Below are 25,126 nucleotides of genomic sequence, written 5' to 3' on the forward strand. Positions count from 1 at the left end.
ACACACAGAAGATGTCTGTTCTCTCAGATCCGACCTGCTTAGTATAATTTTAAAGATTTAAATAACCAGAAGAGACTGAAAACCCATCATAAAAGACAGCTAATGAAAAGCAGCTCTTTTTAATCAAATGGATTACACTTTATTGGGAAATTAAATAAAACAATGCAATGTTGTGAGGGGGAAGCAAAACAACATTGTCCAAAGTGTTAAAACTACATATAAAAAATGCAGATAAAAGAGCATGATAAGATCCATCGCATATATCTGACGGTGAGAAACAACTAATAACGCTAGTAAAATAATTTTTAGGGGAAGGAGTTGAGGGAACCAACAATGAGCTCAATCTATTAACAAGATATTTACTTAAACAATAACCGCAGTGGCATCTTTGTATGGCATGTTGTGTACCATGTACCACAGAATAGAAAGCTCCAATCTGTTGCAGATAGACAGAATCTGGTCCAGGAATTTTGCTACTTGTAGGAGTGCCGTGGATGATGCCGCAGATTCAGCAGAACTAGAACAAAAAAAATTTATTATAATAAAAATGATCAAATAAAAAAAAATCAAAAAAGTCATGGGATAGGATTTTTTGTTGTTGCAACACTGATCTTCAAGTTACAACCAAGTAGATAGAAGGCAGAGTCATGAGTCTTCTTCTTGGCCATGGCATTTGTTTATTTAAAAAATAAATTAAAAAATAAATAAATAAACAGAGCAGAGGGCACCATACGCATACCTTTAGAGCAACAAATTGCAATAAAAGCAACAACAGCTTCACACACCAGATATGTGTGCACTGTGTATTTAGTCACTATCACACATTCAATTAACATACACGTCGAGCAAGTGCGGTCTTTGCAGACCCTGCAGTCATGGAAAATCTACTCCCATGGATGGTCGGCTGAGAGTCTGACCTCTACAAACAGGCCCTTTTAGATTTTAATCAACATGAGCCTGAATGTGGCATCAATTAGCCGTTTTTCCTGACAAACAGATAAATGCTTTCTTTAATCATTTCGAACTGGCTAACATAATAAAATATCTTTCATCTCCTTTCTTTTAAAGGAAAAATATCAATATAATTTGAGACCAAGAACTTGGGAAGACTTAATTACTAGTATACCCCAAACCTGTATTACATTAATAACATAAGCAGGACTGAGGCTTAAAAGTGTAAATTTGAAAATAAATGTTTTGCTAATTTAACACCAAAAGACAGCTACTCTGTTTCCGTCACCCAAAAGATGGAACAAAACAAACAAAATATTGACATCAGCATTACGCATCTGCCAAACTGTATCTTTAACCATTTGACTGGTTCCACAACTGGTACATCTCTGCTGTAAACGAGCTTAGTGCACTATCTAAACTTCTATCGCTGAAGTTTAAGTCTGATGGATGATGGAAGTCTACAGGCTAATGCATTCCAAGACTGACTCAACAAAACCTGCATTAGGGCACATACCTTCCATCTATTTCCACATTCATTGCAGAAGACAAACGTGGTCATTGGCTCATCAGCACTACGAGTTTGAACCTGGGAAAGAAAACGGAAAAAGAAAGTCACTTAAAATCATAGACTACTAAATCAGCGTATGCTCTATCAATACCAATATACATGGCTTTATCAGATTTCACATTGTCTGAACAAATTAAATAACTACAACCTCCACAAAGACCTCTATAGGCAGCCTGCATATCCATACCTGTGTGTAGGTGCAGCTCTTTCCCTTGCATTTGCCGCAGGTGAACAGATCAGTCTGAGTGCCCCCAGTGGTGGCCATCTGGTGGTCCCTGACAGCCTCTTTGGTCAAATTCTTCCTCATTTCCTTCAGCTCATCACTGGCCATTTCCTACAGCGGTGGAAAAAATAAGAAAGAAAGAAAGAAAGAAAGAAAGAAAGAAAGAAAGAAAGAAAGAAAGAAAGAAAGAAAGAAAGAAAGAAAGAAAGAAAGAAAGAAAGAAAGAAAGAAAGAAAGAAAGAAAGAAGTGCCAATAAGTGTTTAAGTAAACTAAATCTGCTATCGTGAGAGAGCGAAATATATAATTAGTGACAATTACTAAGGGCACTGTTTGTCTCTTGAGATTGTGCCATCAACAGCTCACACACCTCTGCGGTCATCTTAGCCATCCGCTCAGGGGTTACGCTCCCGCACAGCACGGTCCTCCTTAAATTCGGGTTCTTCATATCCTTCAGATTTGAGATTCGGCTCCTCACGCGGTTCTTATATTTCATGTCTGTGTTCTTAAACTCTTGGAAGATGCGTAATTGCAGGTCAAAGAATTCAACTTCACCAATGAATTTATATAATAACAACAAAAAGAAATCCCCGGCCTTTCAGGTGGCTTAGTGCTGATGCTTCTAGTCGATTATTAGAGTGGTTAATGTAGTCATTTATCAAGCATGCCTACCGTTCTTTGTTTTAGGTTCTCCAGTGTCTCTTTATTTGTGTAACACGCTATAATTAAAGGGTGCTAGTGTTCAGACAAAACAAGTGATTCAAAAGATGAAAGGCACAATGTGCTCATTTATATCACCAGCACCAAAATACACAACAGACACTGAGAAGACAGTAGCTATATCCAGAACATTATGAAATAACAAAACTCTGCCTCTAAAGAGTTCAATCAGAGGGCAGAGATAGCTCAGTAGGTAGCGTGGTCACCCCATAATCGGAAGGTTGGGGGTTCAAATCCACCGAACAGCTACCCTGAGGTACCCCTGAGCAAGGTACTGTCCCTACACAGTGTTCCCCGGACACCTGATTAGTAATTTCCCCACGGGGATCAATAAAGTATACATTATTATAATGTAAAGGATATATTCTTCAATCTGTGCTCCAAGTTCGTCACAATCAGCACCAATAGCGATATAATCATCTGTAAAGGAAAAAGTATCAGGCAGTGGACAAAAACAAAGAGTAAGAAAACACAATTACAGATAAGTGCTTTGGAAAGTTTGTGATATTAACGTTTCAGATTACCTCCAGTCTGCAGAGCGCTTGCTATCATCTCTCTACACTTAAGCCTGATGGAGTCAGAGGTACTCGGGGCACGAGGAAAGGTGTTGATTAATGTGTTGGGAGCAACTTCACTGGGTTCACTCTTGCTGCTGGAATTGCTGCTGGAGCTGCTATGGGAGCAATAAGAAGTGTCATAATCAGTTCTGAAGCAAAACACACTTAGAAGCAGAAGATATAGTAGGTGCTTTCAGCTGCTAACTTGTTTCCCAAGGACTCATCACAGTGGATGGATCTGAATGTCTGATGTGATGCTGACTTTACACCAGATGCCCTTCCTGAGGCAACTCTCCCATTTATCCAGGCTCAAGGCTTGAACTATGAGTACACTAGCTTAGCTGAGGCTTGGTTTATATCTTCTCCAACTCCTAAGTATGAAAGATGTATTCCAGGTGTACACTAAAATGGAGAGCATTGCTAAAAGCGTGCATGAGGAAAAAAAAGTTTTCCTTATTACCTTTCTTCTTTTGCCTCTGGGCTTCCTTGTGAAGGAGAGACGACAGGCGTTGATTGTTCTTTCCTCTTCTCCTCTGAAGCTTTCTCTCCAGCTCCTGGCTCATCTGGAGAATGAGTGAGAAGAATTAAGAAGGCATCAGAATCAAGGAAGTGAGAGGTGAAGGGAAGGCCATTCCAGAAGCTTAATGTTAGCCTGCTTTATCCATCCCAAAACCAGTTATGATGTGTTTTTGGGTTCACTGTCCTGATGGAACACCCAACTGTGTCCAAGTTTCAACCATAAAGTTGTTGATTTGGGGTAAAGTTGCAAATTTTGGAGGCAGCTCTGCTTCATAATTATGCCATCAACTTTGTGCAACGTACCAGTAGCACTGACAGCAACTGTAGCATTATGCCCCAGAGCATAATGCCACTCCCACGATGTTGCTTGACAGTGTTCTTAGGCTTAAAAGCCTCACCTTTACTCCTCCATTCATACCTCATCATTTTCGACAAGGTATTTGGTTTGTCGATGTGGGCAGCTGCAAATTTCAGTTGAGCTCGTGTTGTTTCAAGTTCGGAGCAGTTGCTTCTTTCTTTGTTCTCACCTTCTCAGTGGACTGAGATGGTGAGAACTTCTCTAAAACTTGCTTCACTGTCGAGTGAACACACTGGTGTTTCCAGCAGTTTCCAAGGCAGGCTTGAGGCTTGGTGGTTCTTATTTGAACTGATAATTTTAGAACCTGTTGTTGTTTAGAGGAGACCTTCCCAGCTGAATAAATCTACAAATCTCCTTCTTAGATCTTCACTGAATTCCTTGGAGTTAGTTTTGAGTATTGCAGAGTCTGATGAGTCCTGTAAAACAAATCATTTTTATGCTGGCAAAGACACACTACCAGTTGTAGTTATGAGCGTGCAATCAATCATGATCACTATAGGCCTTGTCAAATTAAAAAGACATTGCAGAAGCTTCAGCATGTTTTAAAAGATTTGAGTGTATGTATATATTTGAGGCTGTATTTGACCCGATGTGTTTTTACCCTATGTGGATGAAAGAAAATCCAAAATAAATTCAAACTTTTACACCCAATTTTTTTGTTTTTGATTTTTCTCATTAAAAAGAAATAAGAAAAAGAAAAGTTCAAAGAAATTACTAAAAGCCCAAAATTACCATCACATTCATGCCCTTGACCACAAATGCAGCCAGCCATAAAACATAAGGAGCCTTTCACATCGGACGCAGCATGGGCTGCAATTACCGCTAACTAGAGCAAAGAATCCAAAATTTGTGTGGTTGCGTCATGTGGTTGAACTGGCGCAGCAGTAGGCTTCGTTTCTACTGGTCGTTCGCACAACCAACAGAAACATCACAGTGCGCTGCAGATGAAGATGACCATGGCATGCACAAGTACTGGCGCGCCTTGATTTTCGCAGCCGGAAATGAATGGGTTTCAGAGCACAGCACTGTGCGTGCCGCATCCAATGGGAAAGGGCCTTAAGGTGAGCAAGGGCAAAGGTATGCAATAAGAATGGAGGAATCAAGCCAGATTAAACAAAATTAATATTACATTGTAATTTCCCTTAAAGCGTAAACATAAGGCTGGGAAATGAGTGGCCTATGTATCAATAATCATTATGACATTCTAAACGGATAATAAACAAAAAACAGTGAAACTCAAAGAGAAATCCAGATTTAGGTATAGATCCAATTATAAAAGAAAAGACACATTCAATCCCCTGCTGCGGTATTGATTTCACTTTACAAACCACTAACTCTTTAGGCATTTAGAAAAATTATAAGTATTATGTCTATTTTACACCTCAATAAAAACATCTCTTCTCTCTAATCTTCTCTGGCTGATGCTTGTCTTTACTCAAATCTTCACTCAAACTGCTGGCTGCTGTTCATTTGTTTGTGCTGCTGAACAGCTCACTTACTCACAACTCCGTGGGTTGAGAATTGGTGTCAGCAATTTATAAAAAGAACAAGAGGACATTTTTGACAGCTGGTGTACCCGGCAGAGTGCAATGTGTTACAGTAAAAAAAAAAAAAAGGGGGGGGGGGGGGAATTCAAAATTGGCTCGATTTCATGAAGATCGATAGGCGTTGATACAAGCATGCCTAACAGCTTTAGACATGCAAAAGATATCTCCAAGTACATTATAGAAGACAAAAATAATAATTACCCAAAAGCTTCTTCCATGACTTGATCAAGGATTTTGCAAGAGATGTAACCTCCTCATCTGTGCTTTGTTTACGGATGGCATTAACGGACATCCCGATTCTGGTAGACTGTGGAAAAGACATGGTGTCAGAGCATCTGGGTTTCGGCGCTGCCTGTGTCCAGGACAGAGCCAGAGAACATATGAGCAATGATACCTGCAGTAGCTCCAGAGTCATGGGGATACTGCGCAGCTCCTTCAAGAGATCCAAAGCTCCAGCCTGCAGAATAAAGCGGAGGGATGATCATTTAGACCATAACACACTTTTTGTTTTCTCTAAACTGATTAGTCAGCTCTATCATCAACATGAGTAAGACCAGAGCTGTGTTTAGCCACAAGAAAACATAGTAAAACAAAAAAGGAAAATGTGGTGCTTCGAACATCCTGCTATGTTATGGAAGCTTGTGCTAATGGCAGCTCATTCAACACTCTGCACTGTCTCAGTAATATGGCAGGATCTATACACATGTTACCGCTGATACATTTGCACATCTGGCACAAACACCAAGAGCAAAAATTTGTTAACACCTTTTGGCCACTTTTAAATAAAAGACTAGTTAAAAGACAAATGTTGTTCAAACTGGCAGCTTCTTTGGATTCAATCTACTCCAGATTATACGTAATTTAGGAATCCTTAGATATGGAAGCTGAGCAGCAACAGTCTGAACAACTGATACTGGCCTTTCAGCCTCGTCTGCTTTTAAAAAGTAAGATGACACATCCAGGTTATTGTGACCAGTGTTTATCTTTTGGGTCACATCATCGGAGGTCCAGGTCTGCCGAGTAAAGCCACTGTGCCCCATTGGCTAAATTATTCTGATACCATTTAAAATGTAAGTTACATTAATGAAAAACGTATCCACCTATATGACTAACTGCAGTGCAAAGTTAATTATTCAGTCAACATTATTTTGGTGCTTCTGCAGCAATTGTGGTAACTGGTTTGACTGAGGAAGACACTGAGCAGATTGGCCTGTGCAGGTCAGACTTTGGGCACTACCCCTCATGTCTCTTTGAAATTAAATGTGTTAAATGTGGTAGGCAAGAGACAGGGCAGGACATCTGCTAAACGAAGACTGTAGCTAGATCTCCAGCTCTGCTAGAGTAATCTCATTGAAGCATGTGCAACAGATTGCCTTTATTATTATTACTAATAATAGTATTAATAATAGTAACACCAGAGGAACACTGTCCATTTACCATTTAAACAAACAAAAGCAAAGTGAAGGGGGGGGGGGGGGGGGGGGGGGGGGTCATATTTTGGATTTAAGCCTGAAGTACTTATATTAAGCAGATAGAAAAATGTACAATTGCTTTGTCAGTGAACTGGGAAAAAACAGAATAATCATAATAATAATAATAGTAATAATAATAATAATAATCTTAATGGAAATCTATTTTCTTTGCATAACAAATGAGATATGTTATTGTTAAATAGTGGAAAAACGAATTTTATGGTATTTTACTCAAACAGAAACCAAAAATATGTAGAACATGCGTGTATCCAGAAAACAGTAGGGTTATGAATGGGGTAAGCTTTTACAAAATTTTGGAGGTTTCACACTCTAAATTTTAGGAGTCATAATGACAAATTGCTATTAACAAAATCATGTAATTGTGTTGGGTTATTTGTCAAAGACATTTTAATTTTATTTGATGTTATCCTACTTATTTTGAGAAATTACAGACTTTACAAAAGAAAGTTATACAAGCTACAAATTGGTCCAAGCTCAAAACCTTTTTTAGGGGTATAAACTTCTGAAGTTTACTGAATCTCACATTTTTTCAAATTCTCGTTTAACATAAAATGTAGTATTTAAACTCACTGACAGACTATATGAGCTTATCCCAATATACACTTCCTTTCGCACACACAACACACAAGAAAAACAGCTCTTGAGGAGAAACTCTGTATAGTAAGCATTTTTAATAATAGACCACCCCTCTAAATTTTAATTAAGCACAAGAGAAATCATACTATTTTCATGTGCCGTTGGATTAGTGTAATTATACTTCAGGATAGGGTCATTTTAAGGTATTTTCAGTGATCATGTACGCTGGGCATCGAACACGTATTCTGTCTATATTATCTGACGTTTAGGCTCCTATTGATAAGCTCTGTGCGGAGTACCATTTCACAATTGACTTGAAACTATGAAGCTAACTCTTTCCTTACACTATGATGGTAATCTCTTCCAATCTCCCGACTTTCATTTTTTGGGGGATTCTAGATTGTATGTTGGACTGTTACAGTCTTTTGATTACATTATCTTTTACACTTTAAGGTTCCGTTTATTAATCGAGGAAATAATCAGCAGATTAACGGATAATCATTAGCTGCAGCTTTGTTTATGTTTATGCAATGATGCTTGGACTACAGGAGCGGCAGCTTGGTAGCTAACAGTTAGCCAATTAGCTACTAAGAAACCTCCCCCAAACAAGCCCGAAAATGAAACCTAACCCGAAGGATAACAGAACAATATCACTCTAATTTCTTTAACGATTTGATATTCAGTCATTAAATTAGCTAAAAGTGACCAGATCTAGAATTGTATTATTGCCTTGCGAGGCCATAAAGCTGACAGCGGTTAGTAGGATGCTACGTGGCTAAGTCCTAGCAACATAGAAACCTGCCATTCACATAAACAGACTCGCAGGGGAGCTTATTAGCGGCTAACCCATTAGTCATAACAACAGGTAGGTTAGCTTTGGAGCTAATTGCTGAGGGCAAGGACCGGAAAACCATCGTCAGCGGAACAACACAACAGTGCAGAATTTTTGTTGACAACTTTGGGGTTATTTAGCACACGTTGAGCCCGATCCTGACTGGATTTTCCAGTTAGCGCTCATGTTAGCTACACCATCAGTCAGATCGGCATTCATTCCCTCACACACATCTTACCCCGTTTTTCTTCTGCGCCATTTTATCGATCTTCTTCGCAATTCTGATGACCTCCTCTTCTTCCTTTTTGCCCATGGTGACCGAGCTGGTAAAGTCCAAATGAATTAGAACCAAGCCAGAAACTAAATTTGCCACAAAGACCACGCCACTGAACAGAAAGCAGCGGCAGTGACAGCTAGTCGGCGGACCGGGACCGCACACCGACCGCAGCAGACCTGACTAGTAGATGCACGATGAGCTCAAGGGAACTCAATCGACATGCAACCTTCTGGAAGCCTGATATCCCAGAACAGCTATCACCTAGACAATTTAATCAAAGAGGAGACTTTCCGAATACCGAGATAAAACTATATTTCATAACATCTGCCAATTTTATCTTCGTACAAAGCCTGGATTTTTTTTTAAATCAGCATGGCGACCTGTCGTTAGATAGCGCCAAAGTGCCATCCGGATCTAGGTTCACAATCGGAGACAATCCAACTTGACCAACAGCCTAAACACTCCGGCTTTATGTTTTCACAAAAACAGTCACTCACACAACAGGTTACTGTCCAGAACTTACACAATTCATAAGTTGTAATCGCTTTGTATTTTCTAGTTAGTTCTAGTTTTGTTTTTTGTTTGTTTTCTGTTTGTTTCGATGTATTGTTTTTGACGCAGTTCACTTCTTTCAGTTTCCAGAGCAGGTTTGCTCGTTTCAGTTTAGTTTTTATTGTGTAAAAATGTTTATAGTTTTAGTTCAGTTTAAAATAGTTTCAGGGTTAGTTTTAGTCCATCAATACGTCACTAGGCAAGATCTAGTAACATTTTCTTTTTACCAAACTAACAAATACTAAAACCTCTTATATTTCTCTATATTATTATTATTGTTATTATTAATATTATTATTATTAGCTAGTTTTCCAAATGTACAAACTAATTTCAATTAGTTTTAAGTGTTTTCAATTTTCCATTCTTTTTTATTTTAGTTAGTTAAATAGTTTTTTTTCAATAATAATAATAATAATAATAATAATAATAATAATAATAATAATAATAATAATAATAAGTAACTGACATATATATTACTGTATATTACTGGCATCAGAAACTCAGTTCAAGCTAAAAAACTAAAGTTACACAAGACAGCTGCCATTGTGCAGGAGGCAAGGTACACCCTGGACATGTTGCTAATCTATTGCAAAGCTATTGTGGAACCCGCCTAGGCTATATTTTTAACTAGACTTCATATTTTTGAGTTTCATTGCCCTGCTTTACCAGTGTGTAAGTTTACTGACTCATTGCATGTGTTCATATTTGGTCAACAAAGCTCATTCTAATAGATCAGAAAAGAAAGTTGGCATCTGACCTTTTGGATATAAAATGTAATGATGTTATCCTATTAGACATATGTGTGAAACCAGGTGAATTTGGCATAAAAAAAAAAAAGCAGACAAAAAATCAGAAAGATCCAGCTTGTTCATCCTTAAGTGCAAGTATGTGTTTGTACAGATTCCTTCAAGGGATAGGATACAATATGAGGAATATTTTATTTAAAAGTTAGGAAAGGACTGAAATAAATAATTTACAGGAGAATGTGACAGATAGACAGGCATTATGAAGACCTTTGGCCACATCTGTCACCACTGCAGAGGGTTAAAACAATGTCACAGTTTGCTGGACTAAGTGGACATGCAGAGTGGTGGTGTCATGGCTTCATTGTAAGCTGTGGTTTGGGAGCTTAAGTTCATGTGAAAACACAGATGCTGCCATCTTGCCAAGCGGTTAAAATATACAATATCTATTAGATTTGCCCCAAGCAGTGGTGAATAATGTATTACTGAGTGTAATTAAAAGCCCATGAAAGAGCCCCTGTTTTTCTGAAGGAATTATTAGATGGACTTGGGCTTTTGAAGAAGGCACGACTGTTGTGTAGTTCAAACTTGTAACCTTTGAGGACCACAATCCAGGCCACGGTGATGGCAGACTGTTGATCTTACACAGTGACACGACTGACTTGCTAATTTGGATCTTTGTAATCCAAAGAGACCAGCATGTGACATTACCACCTAATGACTGAAGGTTAGGCAAACACTGCAAACACTCTGAATAATTTAACAGAGAAAGTGCAATACACTGGTAGCTACAGTACATACAATGTAGAGTATATAGCAAAGAGAGGTTAAATGCTAAAATTAGTGCTAAAAGCCATGTAGTTTGCAAGAGAAATGAGGTAATGAAAAATAATTGTACTTATTTACATTTATTTACACAAAAAATGTAATGGATTAATCCTGACGACTTACACATGTCCTTTCTTCACCACCACTGTCTCCATCTTCTAGGATGGTACACGTTAGCAGGAGATATGAATGCCTTTTATTCAGTCGGGGCCAATTAGGAATTGGCATACCGTATGGGAACTGTAGTACAGTGACACAGCTCTCGACTCCTGATGCATGTGCTCGAACATTAGCTTCTCTCCCAACGGCCAAAATTCAAAATCCACAACATCCAAGTGTAGATACAATGCTACAGATTTCCCCACTTTCTTGTTTATTTACTAAAGCCCCGCTGCACAAACTGCATGAACTCTAAATACTGATGCATCATGTGTCCTGATGGTGGATTTTCAATACCTGCTGTGAGGTAAAAGTGCTCTCTAAAGACTTTATTCTACCTCACGCTGTCAGCAGCGCGCAAAATCTTTAACCTAATCCCTATTAGGCGAAGACCTCTCAAATCTGATTAGACAGACTGCTTGCAAATTAGAAATAGTCCAAGCCACCTGTGGTATCTGTTGGAAGAGGCAAACACTCACTAATATCATTTAAACTGGAAATCAGGAATACTTTCATTTCCCACCATCTTCTTCATTTATTTCTTATTCTGGTACTTACTAGACCCTTCTCTGAGTCACCCAATATTTATTACTTTGTCTTTAAGTGCAAATAAGGAAAAGGAGAGATGAGGTATTTATGGCCAATAAGGCTGAGAAAACCTTATCGCCGGTAAATATGGCCAATAAGATCATTTCTGTATTGTAAATGGAGATTTCCTACTGGAAATAATACAAAATAAGCTATTCGATAAATATATACATGTATATCCCACACTTTCTCTAATACAATAACATAATCATTTATTTACTTCCTTACAAATAAAAGCATTCTCTTCTAGTCCTCTGTGGTACACTCTCTACGTATTTTCGCGTTTTTGCTGCCTTATGTGCTGATTAAGTGTGAGCAAAGATTAGGCAAATTGGCCATGATGTTGCACGTCCTAAAATAGCCCTCGAACGCTGCTGAGAGGCTTTGACCAGCGCTCGGAGGAGCAACAGATACACGCTTTCTGTTGTTTTAGCTGTTATTATTAGGATAAAATGGGAACTATCCGGTAAGATTTTGTTTGTTTCATCTATCGGCATGTTTGCTTATCCAGTCAGTCATTTTAATGTGTTTCAAGTGGGTTGTCTGATCTAGTGTATGGGTGGGGTGTGAAGGGCCTGTGTTTACGTTCACTTTGACTTGCTGATCACACTGTTGTTTGTTTACTGTTTATAAGTTATAAGTTACAAGACATTATTCATCATCATTTCCATGCGATCTTTACTGTACACTAATATATGTATCTTCTATTGATGAGAGCAACAAAGGCTCTGAAGTACAAATGGTGCTCTTTCAATGTGTCTTTTTTTAAATTTTAGATAGTGTTTATATTGACTTATAATATACAAATGTTTATATTGTATTATCATATTAATATAATCTAAATAAAGTTGCCAGTTTATTGGGTACACTTAGCTAAATGTAATTCAGTCTAACTGTCCTGTATTAAATCCTGTATTTGTGGAGTTTTAGCATGTAGTTTATGACACTGAACTCTGTTGCAGTATAACCAGAGGTGTTTCTATTACTTTGTTCGCCTTACATTAAAGTTGAAAGGTTTTCTCTGTAATGGATTACAGAATTTGCTCAGGAAAAATGATTATATTCTGCAGCCCTCTTTATGTACATTTGCAGTCAGTTTAGTTTCACTCACGACAACTTAAATGCATCCTAAAACCTACACACTGAGAAAATTCTAAAGAAAATGGTTTGTGGTAGTTTGATATTCATTTATTTTATTTTTTCATTATATTTCACATAAACAGCTAATGTCCTTTGCACTAAGCCAAAAGTGCAGTTTCCCTATTACTATTGTATTATTTCTCTTATTGTCTATATTATAAGCAACTTTTATATATCTTGTTTTCATCAAATTAGAGAAAAAAAAGGATAAAAGCGACTTTGACTACACTGAAATGGCCTCTCTGTTCTCTTTTCAGTTCCCTCCAGACAGTATGAGCACTACACCTATCCAGGAACCCCCTACCCAGGAACTGTCCTCTGGGAGTGGGCAGACCTTACCCTCCCGACCCCTGCAGCTCTCGTCTGACCCTTCAGCTTCTAAAAGAGTATGTTTCTACAAAAGCGGTGACTATCAGTTTGGAGGGCATCGAATGGTCATCAATACCCGCACCTTTAAGACCTTTGATGCTCTACTGGATGTTCTTTCCAAGAAAGTGCCCCTGGCATTTGGAGTGAGGACTATCACCACACCCCGGGGGACTCACCTTGTTAAGGCATTAGATGACTTACATGATGGAGGTGCTTATGTGTGCTCTGACCAGAAACGTGTGAAGCCAATAAATCTGGATGAAGTGAACCGGCGGCAGGTACCTTGGAATACTACCAGACCGCTCAGTGCAGGGCGACGGCGGCGGCGTCAAGGACTCAGATTTGGTCAGTTTGGCAGCAAGAATGAAGCCATCAGGCCAGCAAAGGTCACTGAAAGGGTGGCAGTACGGACACCAAAGAGGCTTATGGTCATCAAGAACAGGGATCCAAGTGTTAAACGCACAATTGTTTTGCAGAGAAGAACAGCTCCAACATTTGATGCGTTGCTGGATTACCTATCGCAGATCCTGCAGTTCCCAGTGCTGAAACTCTACTCTACAGATGGCAGAAGAGTAAGTTCTCGATAAACTGAAAATAGGAATCATCACTAGTCCTGTGAAATGGGTAAAATTTCCAAAATAAATCTTTATGTCATCAGTGTTACATGTTACATGTTGCTATTTGTCCACGTTTTCAGTCTTTATCCTTTACAAACCAGATGTTTTTGCTAGTTTCTGAACAAAAGGGATGGAGGGATTTAAATATCTGAAATACTGGATTACTCATGAGTTTTACAGAGCACAGTTCATTCTACTGGAGCCACAGAGGTGTCTCCCTCCACCCACACCTTCCTCACCCACATTGTTAGATCAGGAGCTCAGCGAGGAAAAAAATGTGTCTAAAGGTGTGTGTTTGGATAGAAACAGATCGAGCTATGCACCTACTAGTATTGTTCTCAGATAGATACCGACAAATGTAGGGTGTTTTTCTTTTAAGTAAATGTAGCGCAGTTACATTTCATTTTAATCTCACTCTGCAATCAGTGAAAATAAATTTGTGCAATTGCCTCAGGATTGTAGGTGATTTCTAAAAGAAAGTTTTACGAGAAGAGAAAGGAGATAGAATTTGATGGTTCGAATATTTAACTATAACAGCCAAAAATAACACAAGCACATAGGCTTAGAACTTGGAAATGCATTTTTCATTGTCTATGTGGGTTTAAAAGGAGCAATGTTTTTGTGAATTTTAAATTGGCTCCCTGCTGTGTGAGACCTGTGTTTTCCACTTATTATACTTTCTATGTATAGCAGTAAGTATATTACTTTCTTTCCAAAGACACCTCAATCTATATTAAGCAAAGGTGTGTCTGCCTGGCACAAAACAAGGATGGAAAAAAAAAAAGCTACAGACAGACAGATATAAACAAATCTACAAAGTGGTTATCCACATTTTTTCAGTCTAATTACATGTTTAAGGTTGACTTTTTACTCTTGTGCTTGTGTTTGACGAAGCAACTTGGGCTTCTGCCAGACTTTTAAACCACGACACAAGGTCAGGCGATCAGCTGATCAGTGGAGTCTTCTCAGTTGTCACGCAATCGTAGATACTCAAACATCCGATTATTCCATAGACATTTAATGTACCAAATTAATTCTCTCAGTACCTTTGAGATGATGAGGATAAAGTCTTTTAGTTTAAATGTTTTTTTTTTGTTTTGTTTTTTTAATTAAAGGATTATTTGCCAAGAAATATTTAAATTGAGTTACTCAGGTTTTGAAAATGAAAAATATACACACCACTGTGTGTCATTAGAGATTATTTTGATGTATCTGTTACAAATCCTGATTCATTTTGATGGTAAGAAAAAAAGAGTGAAAATTTTAGGCTTTTATTTTTAATGATCTTTGAGATATTTGTGTTCAAACATCGCCTCTGATGGCATGAAAATAGGTTGATGGTTCGCTTTTAAAAAAATTATATTTAACCTCCTAAGACCCGAACTTTTCCACGGCATGCATTTTAATTTCTCTTTCATATTTGGGCATATTGGGACCCGATGAATGTATAAACAAAGAATTACCAGATTTTTTTTTTAAACCTGATTTGTGTTTCTAAGAAAAATGAGAGCCACATATGAGGATATTCGTTTAAAATTTCAATAGAACAGTAGCAGTATAATGTCCTTGTAGGTGGATATCAGGCCCTTGTAGAGCAAAATTGAGTATTTTGGTCTAAATAATCCAAAATATGATGTCCATATATGTGGACGCCAGGTCCTAGGAGATTAAAGCTAAAATTGTACAGGACTCGTTCTATATGTTTAACCTTTGTACCATAAAATGTGTGTAAAATATGCAAATCTGAGACGATCAAACAGAAGACCAGTGTTGATTTGAGAAGGAATGACGCAAAAATAAAAGAATCTAATTTTCGGCAGTTTTTAAGGGATATAAATTACAGACTAAAATTGTGTTATTCAAAAAAAAAGCTCAGAAGTGCATAATTTAGAATAGTCACATATAGAGTAAGTGATGCATTCATAAGATGAAGAAAATCTGCGGTTTCCCATGTTGAATGTCAATCTCATTTCTCCTCTTTTAGGTTGATGGTCTTGCTGCTATCATCTTGTGCTCTGGAGTTGTTGTGGCAGCAGGCAACGAGCCTTTCAGATTAGCAAACTATAGTTTTCACAGAACAGGCCAGATGGCACAGGCCATGTTCCTGGAAACTGCTGAACCATCAATGTTACAACCTAGAGCACGTAAGTGTTAGTTTACGCCACGGGGAAAAGGAAATATGTTATGTTTTGTTATTCTATTCAGTTACTCTCATACCTCTCTCATACACTCTCTGTACGCAAGTTTGAATCTATACAATCTTTTCCTTGAAGTGTCAAATCTCTTAAAAAAGCACAGAGTAATCTCACGTTGTATCTTGTTTACTTTCATACCAAAACAATGGTATAAAATAAAAATGGTAGATTTTTTGTGGGTGTCCGGATTAATTTTCAAAAGAAAGATATGAGAGTGAAGCACATAAGCATGCTTATTATAATTTCTGCTATTCTATTCTTTGAAGCACTACTGCAAAATCTTTACGTGACCCAAGATCTTTTTTCTTTCTTTTTTGTCCCATCTCTTCTCCAAACATCTCTGAAAGCAGAGAATAAAAAGTCTTTCTCGAGCGGACGAGGATCAAGGAACTTCTCCGTGTCATCAGAGCGATATATTGTGAACCAGATAAACAAGTCTCAAAATGGCCACCTGCATCCCCACAATGGAGTACTTGAAGCAGAAGCCAATCAGCATCACACATCTATGGAGATGTCCGGAACTGGCAGGGAAGATAACGTGAATCAAACCTGCATCGTACCTCACGATGATGACATTGAAAAGTCTTTCCGCGTGAATCAAGATGGCAGCATGACTGTGGAGATGAAAGTTCGTCTGACCATTAAGGAGGAGGAGATGCTCCACTGGACAACCACACTCAGCCGCACCAGCCTTAGCAAGAGGGCAGCTTGTGCCTCAATTTCTGAGTCAGGCAACCGCTCCCCTGACTCGAACAATGTCATTCCCAAAGACTCCTCTAGTATCAGCGAGGAAGAAACGAAAGAGGAGAACTTTCCCTCCGCAGCTGGAGGCGTCGGCTTTAATGATGAGCGAACATGTGAAGGATACACTTCAACAGCTACGAGAAAGGCGAAAAAAAGTGTCAAACGCACTCCCACACCTGGTCCTCGACATGTTAATAAAAAGGCGTCTATTGAGAGTGTGAAGAGGGTCACAGAGTCAGGGGTGCAAGAGAGCATGCTGGGACATTATTCCTATGTGGAAAGGACAGCCGATGGCGAAACAACGGAGGGATACTGCCTTGTCAAACACAGCAGCAGCAGCAGCAATAGACCCATCCCAAAACCTCGCAAAACAGCATCCGCAGGAATGAGCAACAAATGCACCCCCTCCTCCATCAGGTCATCAGGAGTTGCTGAGGTCCTTCAGATACAGAATAATGGGATGGAGTTTAGAGAGACTGTGATGCATATTTATGAGACCCAAGGCTGCTATGACAACTATTTGGCGAATCAGGAATATAGTGTAGATGGCGTTCCTTTACATGGCTCCCCTCTGGCACCACAAAGTAAACAGTCGACTGACTCAGGGCCTCATTCATCGAGTAATGATTGTGATATAGATTGTAGCTGGCAGCCACCCACTGCTGACTCACTGCAAAGGCAGAAAGAGGAGATGCTATCACTGTCATCAGAGCCAGTATCTCTGACACATGAGAATACAAACAATCTGTCTTCACCGAGTGAAAACGAAACCAAGAGAAACCTTCAAATTCTAGAGAGAGTAAAACTAGACAACACTCCAAAAAGCACGACGAAGAAAAAGATGACTACGTCTGCCAGGAGCCAGAAGAGTTCAACTTCAACAAGTAACACGGATAAAAAACCGAAGGAAAGCCTAATCAGCCCCTCAAAAGATAGCAAGCATTCATCTGCTGACAAGCTAAGCAGTAAGGTCAGTGTGGGGAAAAGGAGTGTGAATTCTTCTGAAAGTGCTAGAAGTGGTCAAAAGAGTAAAGGAGCAGAAAAGAAAGCAGAAAGTCTCCAATCTAAGAAATCCAATAAAGGTGAAAAAACACCAACAAAGAGCTCAGCCTCATTAGTTAGAACAGCACCACAGAGACAAAACACAAGCAAAGAAGCTGCTAGCGATATTGGCCACAATGTAAATACTCCAACTGGAAGGCCTCAAATGAAAAAGAACATGTCAGACATTTTGCAACCCAACAAATCTCTTACTAAAAAGACAACTAGCAAGCCAAAATCCATGCCTGAAAGCGGAATATCACCAACAAAACCGCTTGTTTCGATGCCTTCTCTCGATCCTTCACCCTCCGAGATCCACCAATATGTTGAGAACTGGTTGGAGAAAGTCACCCCAGACCAAGTGCCATATCCAGAGGAGGTGATCACAGAGGAAACACAATCTCGAACAAAGGTTATATTTCAGATAGGCGGAGATTCTGAATCAGATGAAAAAAATGAATGCCATACTAATTTTGATGAAAATAACCCATCCTCCAATGATGTTATAAAGGGATCATCATCTTGTCTATCAGTTCCTCTTAGCCACCAAGAACTAACAACAGTACAAGGTTTAAGTGTTTCTATGCCAAATGTCAGAGCTGACCTTGAACATCAGGAGAACAGACTGAGGCCACACAAATCTGCAGAGGCCGTCTGTCCAGCTGGCGACGAAACATCTTCATCATCTAACTTTTTGAGTCCCAAAGCAAAGATAAAGCCTGCCCTGCAACAACTCTGTTCATCCATTCAGTGCATCAGAAGAGCCTCTGACACCAACGTGGCATCCAACCTTGAAAAATCTAACAGCCTTCCCGATTTCCCGACACAAGTAGCCTCAGTGTTTGGCTCGTCGTGTAAAGCCTTTGTGTCATTCTTGTCAGTGATGACTCTGAGAGATCACCTCATAGACTCCACACCACGAGAGGATAAAATATCAAGAACCAAGTCAGAGGCGATGCTAATGATGGAGTCCCTGCAGAAGATTTCGGCCATCGAGGACGAGGAAGAGCAGAGAGCAAGTCTGACTGATTTGCAAAGCAGAGCATCTTCTCGTTTAAGACAGAGCTGGAAGGATTTCCAGATTCTGAGGGAAAGGCTTGAAAGTGAACCCCTTTCTCCCAAAGTGTCAGAAACGGAGTTTGCGCTCGATGTCGTCTCTGAAGGCGGCGATGCATTTGAGGAACAGCATTCGGGCATTGATGAGCTGATGGAGGAGCTGAGCATGCCGCAAGACCTCAGGGAACAGATCGCTTCGACAATCAGAACTTTTTACCCTGTGGAAGAGAGCCAGTGTGTAGAGACTGATCGAAACCAGTCAGACTCAGAGGAAGATTTAGAGCAATTTGTCCAGGACTGTAACGATGAAACAAAACAATCACTTGAGTCTGATAGTCGATGTGTAACTGAAGACACTCCTGATGCAGTTTATACCCAACAGGGACAAATAATAAGCAAGTCAGAGCAGCCTAGTGAAACCCAAGAATCACAGACAGAAAAAGAAGAGTTATTAAAAGACAAAGAAAATGAGACAAAAGAAGAAGAAAGTGGCAAAGAGGAACAATTAGAGGAGGAAAAAGAGGTAAAGATGAGGGAAGATGAAGATACAAAAGAGACAGAAGCTGATTGTTACACGACTGAAAAGGAAGATTGGGAAAGAAAGGAAGAGGAAGAAGAGGAGCAAGAAGCAAAATCAGGGGAAGTAAGTAGTGAAGAATCTATTGATAAAGAAGAGGGAGGGGCATATGAAGAGGAGGAGACAAAAGAAGAAGAAAGTAGAAAAGAGGAACAACTAGAGGAGAAAAGAGAGGTGAAGATTAAGGGGGATGGAGATACAGAGGATGAAAGTGAAGGGACTGAAAAGGAAGATGGAGAAAGGGAGGAAGACAGAGAAGAAGAGCCAGAGCAATCAGAATCAGACGAAGACAGTGGAGAGGGGTCTGTTGATAAGGAGGAAGCAGGGGTGGATGAAGAAGAGCAAGAGACAGATGGAGAGGAGGTGAAAAAAGAAGAAGAAAGTAGAGAACAGGAACAACTAGAGGAGAAAAGGGAGGTGAAGATTAAGGGGGGTGGAGATACAGAAGATGAAAGTGAAGGGACTGAAAAGGAAGATGGAGAAAGGGAGGAAGACAGAGAAGAAGAGCCAGAGCAATCAGACGAAGACAGCGGAGAGGGGTCTGTTGATAAGGAAGAAGCAGGGGTGGATGAAGAAGAGCAAGGGACAGATGAAGAGGAAACAACAGAGGAAGTAGATGAGGTGAACCAGCAATATAGAGATAGAACAGACACAGAGGCCGATAGTGAAGGGACTGAAAAAGAAAATAGGGGAAGAGGGGAAGATGGAGAAGAAAAGCCAGAGCAATCAGAATCAGAGGAAGTGAGTGATGAGCAATCTCTTGACAAGAAAGGAGCAGGGGCAGATGAAGAGGAGGAAGAGATGACACTGGATGAAAGAGAGCTGGGGGATGAATTAGGAGAAGGAGAGGAAGAAGAGGCTGATGAGACAGATGAAGATTTTATGAATGAGGACCCAACTCAGTATAGTGCTGAAGAAACAGATGAGAGAGAGGGTGCTGGGGAGACAGAGGAGGAAGAGAAGATAAATGAGAAGGTTTGCGAGGAAGGTGAGGAAAAAAGCAGTGATGGAGGGGAAAATGAGGAGAGGCATAAGGAGGAGAAAGAAGATGAAAGTGACAATGTGGAAGACACAAATAAAGGGGGTGGAGTAGAAAATGTAACTGTAGAATTAGAGCAGGAGGAGGAAGAAAATGAAGAGTTACATCTTGTTACAGGTGATGTAGAGCAGGAACTACTGGAAAGTACTGACGTATCTGACGATGAGGAAAAGAAAATTGGGGATGGTATTGAGGCAGATGAGGAAGAGGAGGTGGAAGCAGAAATAAATGGAGTTACTGCAACAGATGCAGAGGAAAGTGTTAGTGAAAATGCAGATGATGACAAGGAAATGGAAGAATTTAATGAAGATAGAAATGAGCTAGAAGTTGAGGATGAAAAGGAAACACAGCAAATAGAAGAGGTTAGTGAGGGAAACAATGAAGAGGAGGAGGTAGAAGAAGAGAGAGAACAAGATGAAGAACATGAGGAGGAAGGTAGTGGAGATTCTGTGGTTAAAAATACAGAGGAAGAGAGAGCAAGGACAACAACAGACGAGGAAGAGGTAGACGGAGGAAGGGACATGGACACAGAAGATGAAAAGTATGATGAGGCTGAAGACAGGAGAGAGCCGGAGCAAACAGAAAGTAGTCAGGAGGAAGAATCAGCAGAAGAGAGAGAATGTGGAGAAGAGTTAGAGAGGGATGAAAATCTGACAGCAGGTCAAACTGGAGATGAAGAGGAGAGGGAGGATGATGAAGAGAAGGAGCCACAAGAGAAATTAGACCAGGAAAAAAAACAAGGCACTGAATCCCCAAGCAAATACTCCTCTGAAGGTCAGTGTGCTGATGCCAAAGGTAACGGAACAGACACGGTTACTGAAACAGATGAAGGAGGAGAGATGCTTACAGAAAGAAGTGGCAGTTTATCTCATCCAGGGGAAATATCCCAGGAATTACTCGACTTTGTGAACTATGCCCTCCGGTCTTCTTCGCTTGTATTCATATATGACAAGGATGGGAACATTAGGATAGAGCCTGATAATGCTCAGGTTGTAAAAACCAAGCAAAGTGTTCTTCTGAAAAGCAGAAAAGACAGTTCATACGGCTTAAAATGCCTGCCAAGCCCGAGCACCTCTGATTTATCTGATTACAGACCAGAAACATCAGAGAGCGGCAGCTATAGAACTCAGGAGTCTGTAGATATTATGTCAGAGAGTGGAGGAGAGGCTTCAGAGAAACCTTCTCCAGTCTATACACATTCAGCTGTCCAAGCTGAGAGGACAAGTCTGGAACTAGCTAGCTCAAAGTTGTCTGTTGCAAGTAACTCAGGAACCTTTCCTAGTTCCAGTGACTCAGGTACTAAAGCCTCAAGGGAGGATCTTTCTTACTTCAGTGCAGCAAGCTCATTAAAAGCAGATCGTGAAGCCACCACACAGGCTGCACAGTGCATTTCTTTTGTCTCACAAAACTCAGCGGATGGGGTTTTGATTGATCAAGGCAGATGGCTCCTAAAGGAGAACCATCTCATAAGAAAATCTCCTCCAGTCTCGCTGGGAATGTACAGCAATTTGGACAGCACATCCGTAGACACAGGTCAGGAGAACACTAGCGACGATTCCCCGCCCCATTTCAAAACTCAGCACAGTCCCCTTGCAGCCATATCCTCATCAGAACTCGAGGAGATGGCGAAGCCTCCGACTCCAAAGTGCATCTACTACAACCTGCCACATGGTAGCGACTCGGACCCCTTTTTAGATGCTTCAAGTATTAAAAGCAGTGCTCGAGGCAGGGGTGTCAGGGTGTCACCTACTATTGACACATCAAAAACCTGGGCAAATAAAAATGGCAGTCAGTCTTCCTTTGCGTCAGTGGAGTTCAGAATCCCAGACAGAAAAGTTCATCCCGAGGGCGAGTCAGCGGTTGTGACACAGCCAAGTAGGACATCTGGTGGCGTAAGCCATGTACTACAAGCACAAGACTCAATGGACAATCTGCATTTGAGATGTGGCCAATACTGCCCCATACTATGATATTTAACAGAATCAGCTGCTAGTATCGACTGTGTTTGTTGTTTAATGTCATGCAACTTGAAAAATTTGTTGTTTTATCTGTAAATAATTATGAACCATGAGAGTTGTGCCTCTTATTTGCATTTGAATACAGAAAAAAAGTCTAAATTTACGATATTTTTTGGTGCTGAATATCAGGTAGTGTTTGATAGGATAGAAGAATGTAAACAAATAAGACCTATTTTTCTTCTCCCTCAAATCTCTTGAACATCATACGGGAAATAAAAAAAAAGGTCATCTGTAATAGAAAGCAGATTTCATTGCTTGTATTATTTTACTGCTGGTTTGGGTTTGTCCAGAACATTTGTTTCTAATAGCTGTTTGATCTTTTTAGATTAAAGAACTGATTTACTTGCAAAAAATCTATAAGTTATAGGTTTCTTACCCAGGCTCATTTAATCAGCAGGATATATACTACTTGTGAATTGGACTACTGTAGTACTGGCTTTTTACTTTAGGGTTTGGTTGAGGCCAAAAATAGAGTACAAAGGAGTGAAACTGATTGGGTGAACACAAAACTGATACTGTTGCTTTGGTTCTGTAATAATTGAATGCTTTCTTATTTTATCAACATATCAGGATGTGTTAAAGTGGTCATCAGGATAACCAATGATAGAAAAGTGAACATTTTCATTTCTGAGTTTTTACTTTTTTTTTTATGTGCCTTCTTTTAACACCCACACTTTGGGTGTGAGTTGAAATGTTGTATGTACAGTCAATATTTAACTTACATTGCTATCTCTATTAAAGGTGTACCTGTGTTTAAAGCCTGTGTTTACATGTTCACACGTCCACAGTGGAGAAGTTTTGGAAACAGAAGAGATTATTTTTGGTGGTTTTATTAGCCTGTCTACCACTCTATCCATCGTCTAATCAATCACCCAGTCAGTCAATCAATCATCACATCAGTGAGTCAGTCCATGAGTTTGTCAGCTTGATTTTTAAAAAGATTTAGGTGACAAACGCCTGTGGGATGTTATTCTCTCAAATAGAAAATTGACTAATGTAGCCCAGTTATAAGTAGGGGTTAAAAAAGGCAGCTCAAAAAATATACACTCATCCCTGTCTCCTCAAAATACTTTCAGGGTTGAGTTATAAAATAGTGAAAATAATCCTATTTGTGTTGAGTGCCTAGAAGCATCTCTGGGCTCTGGTGGTATTTGACTTTGGTTACAACTAAGTGAAACATGTAAATTTTGAACGAGCCGTAGGCTTACATTACTCCGTTTATCCTCTAAACTATTAAAAGATGTACTTTAATAGACTGATTTTGGATACAAAATTGTTATCTACTGGTTGTTGTTTTAAGTCTGTGTTTTAGTCCGTGTACACTATTTGAGTCTCACTCATCCTCGGGCAGGTGAAGGTGCAGAGGAGAGTGCGAGTCATCTGCAGCTGTCACTCGGTGTCAGCAATGGCCCCCTGATGCAGTCAGGCATATGCAAGTGACACTTGATGTGATCGTCATTGACAGGCTAGCTTGTAATATGCGTGACCAGAGGGATCTTATCCTTGAAACAAGTCTGACCAGACGGCTGCAGGTGGTAATTTGAACAGGGATAATTCATTTCGACATTTACATGCTAAATATTTGACAGACTACACATGATGATTTTATGCTAATGTGAAGGGAGAATGCTGGGAAATCCTATTAGTGTGTGTGGGTGTTTCCGCTCCCTGTCCCTGTGCCTGACCCTTCCCTGCAATCACACACACATGGACACGCACATACACACACACACACAAGCACAGAGTGAGACAAAGAAATACAGAGACAAAGAGAATGGGGGAGAGAGGTCTTTACAAAGTGACCATTCTGGATACTTTCCAAGGGTTTTGTCAGTCACTATGGAGATTTGGAAAATAGCCCTTGCACTTTAATTCCTCTGTTGTTACCATGGTTCAAAGGTATCCAGTGGAAGCGAAATGAGCACACATGCCTGCTCTATGTGTTTTGCTTACCATTGACAGAAAAGATCCAGCTTAAAAACAGCAGTAAAACAAGCAGTATCGCTAAAACTGATAATGTTCAGTACTGTGCAAAAGTCTTGAACACCCATTATTTTTTTATATGTTGCTTCTAATGGAGCCAGACTTTCTTTTAACTTTTAAAGTGTTCTTGGTGAATAGTTCTACAGGCATTGTGAAGGTCTTTCAAAGTTCTTGAGCCTGACCGTTTTCAGAGGACTTTTGGTTTTGTTTGTTCGGTTGTTAAGTCACTTAGGACTAAACTATAAATCACTCAAGCATAAAAAAGACCCTAAACTGGAGAAGTGACAGACAAAAAAATCTACACCAGATAAACAGTATCTGCTAAGTTATGTCCTGAAGAAGTAACTGAAAATTCCAGAACCTGACCTCACCTGATCCATCTACTGTTCGCCGAAGCCTCATCAGAAATGGACTCAGTGGAAAGGTGCATATCAGGAATCCATTCTGAAGGAAGGGAAACAGGGAGAAAAGGCTGAGGTATGCCTAAATACACAAGAACTGCTATGAAAATCAGTATCAGGTCTGATGGAGTACTGAATATAAATTGGAAATGTCAACATTGAAGCAGTGTGGGATCATCTTGACAGAGAACGGAACAAACAGCAGTCAACATCCAAAGAAAAGGTTTGAATGTCCTTTAAAAAGCCTGGAGAAATATTCCTGAAGACTACTTAAAGACAAGACATACATATAAATGTCCTTGTTTAGGTGGTGTTTGATGTGATTTTTTAACTCTCTAAGAATTAGCATTGACCACATGAATCCAGTTTTAAACAGGCTCTACTTTCCCCCACTGATGATAACCTGACTCTCACACTGACTTGACAAAAGCCCACAGAAGCCCCTGCCGTGGAT

General features: G+C 39.7%; 2 protein-coding genes across 3 annotated transcripts; one reads left to right on the forward strand and one right to left on the reverse strand.

Moving 5' to 3' along the window:
* Positions 1 to 114: 114 nt before the first annotated feature.
* tcea1 (transcription elongation factor A (SII), 1) lies at positions 115 to 9,179 on the reverse strand. 2 transcript variants are annotated; one of them, XM_085255050.1, is made up of 10 exons: positions 8,584 to 9,179; positions 5,839 to 5,901; positions 5,646 to 5,751; positions 3,481 to 3,583; positions 2,988 to 3,133; positions 2,827 to 2,883; positions 2,114 to 2,268; positions 1,710 to 1,856; positions 1,469 to 1,540; positions 115 to 517 (listed from the first exon to the last, which is right to left on the reverse strand). In XM_085255050.1, exons 1-10 carry the CDS (start codon positions 8,656 to 8,658, stop codon positions 509 to 511), a joined length of 933 nt encoding a protein of 310 aa, XP_085111176.1. In that variant the 5' UTR covers positions 8,659 to 9,179; the 3' UTR covers positions 115 to 508. The 2 variants fall into 2 exon arrangements, with proteins under 2 accessions (XP_085111176.1, XP_085111175.1); XM_085255049.1 differs by having other exon boundaries at positions 2,988 to 3,136; positions 8,584 to 9,165.
* A 2,682-nt stretch (positions 9,180 to 11,861) lies between these two features.
* LOC146553425 (uncharacterized) lies at positions 11,862 to 24,100 on the forward strand. The gene is made up of 4 exons (XM_085255045.1): positions 11,862 to 11,958; positions 12,890 to 13,573; positions 15,603 to 15,762; positions 16,164 to 24,100. Exons 2-4 carry the CDS (start codon positions 12,905 to 12,907, stop codon positions 22,238 to 22,240), a joined length of 6,906 nt encoding a protein of 2,301 aa, XP_085111171.1. The 5' UTR covers positions 11,862 to 11,958; positions 12,890 to 12,904; the 3' UTR covers positions 22,241 to 24,100.
* The last annotated feature ends 1,026 nt before the right edge of the window (positions 24,101 to 25,126 follow it).

The sequence above is a fragment of the Mchenga conophoros genome, linkage group LG18 (genome assembly GCF_057382185.1).
Source record: "Mchenga conophoros isolate Kocher_MC1m ecotype Shallow Benthic linkage group LG18, M_conophoros_male_GT1.1, whole genome shotgun sequence".
Taxonomy (NCBI): Eukaryota; Metazoa; Chordata; class Actinopteri; order Cichliformes; family Cichlidae; genus Mchenga; species Mchenga conophoros.

Bases quoted from the DNA above. Each gene is read 5' to 3' on its own strand.
- tcea1 (XM_085255049.1), bottom strand. From the start codon at position 8,658: ATGGGCAAAAAGGAAGAAGAGGAGGTCATCAGAATTGCGAAGAAGATC. The intron at 3,584-5,645 runs GTAATTATTATT...CTCATTCTCCAG, and splicing joins GTCATGGAAGAAGCTTTTGG to ATGAGCCAGGAGCTGGAGAG. The intron at 1,857-2,113 runs GTGTGTGAGCTG...CCACCGCTGTAG, and splicing joins TGGCTAAGATGACCGCAGAG to GAAATGGCCAGTGATGAGCT.
- LOC146553425 (XM_085255045.1), top strand. From the start codon at position 12,905: ATGAGCACTACACCTATCCAGGAACCCCCTACCCAGGAACTGTCCTCT. The intron at 13,574-15,602 runs GTAAGTTCTCGA...CTCCTCTTTTAG, and splicing joins ACTCTACAGATGGCAGAAGA to GTTGATGGTCTTGCTGCTAT. The intron at 15,763-16,163 runs GTAAGTGTTAGT...CTCTGAAAGCAG, and splicing joins AATGTTACAACCTAGAGCAC to AGAATAAAAAGTCTTTCTCG.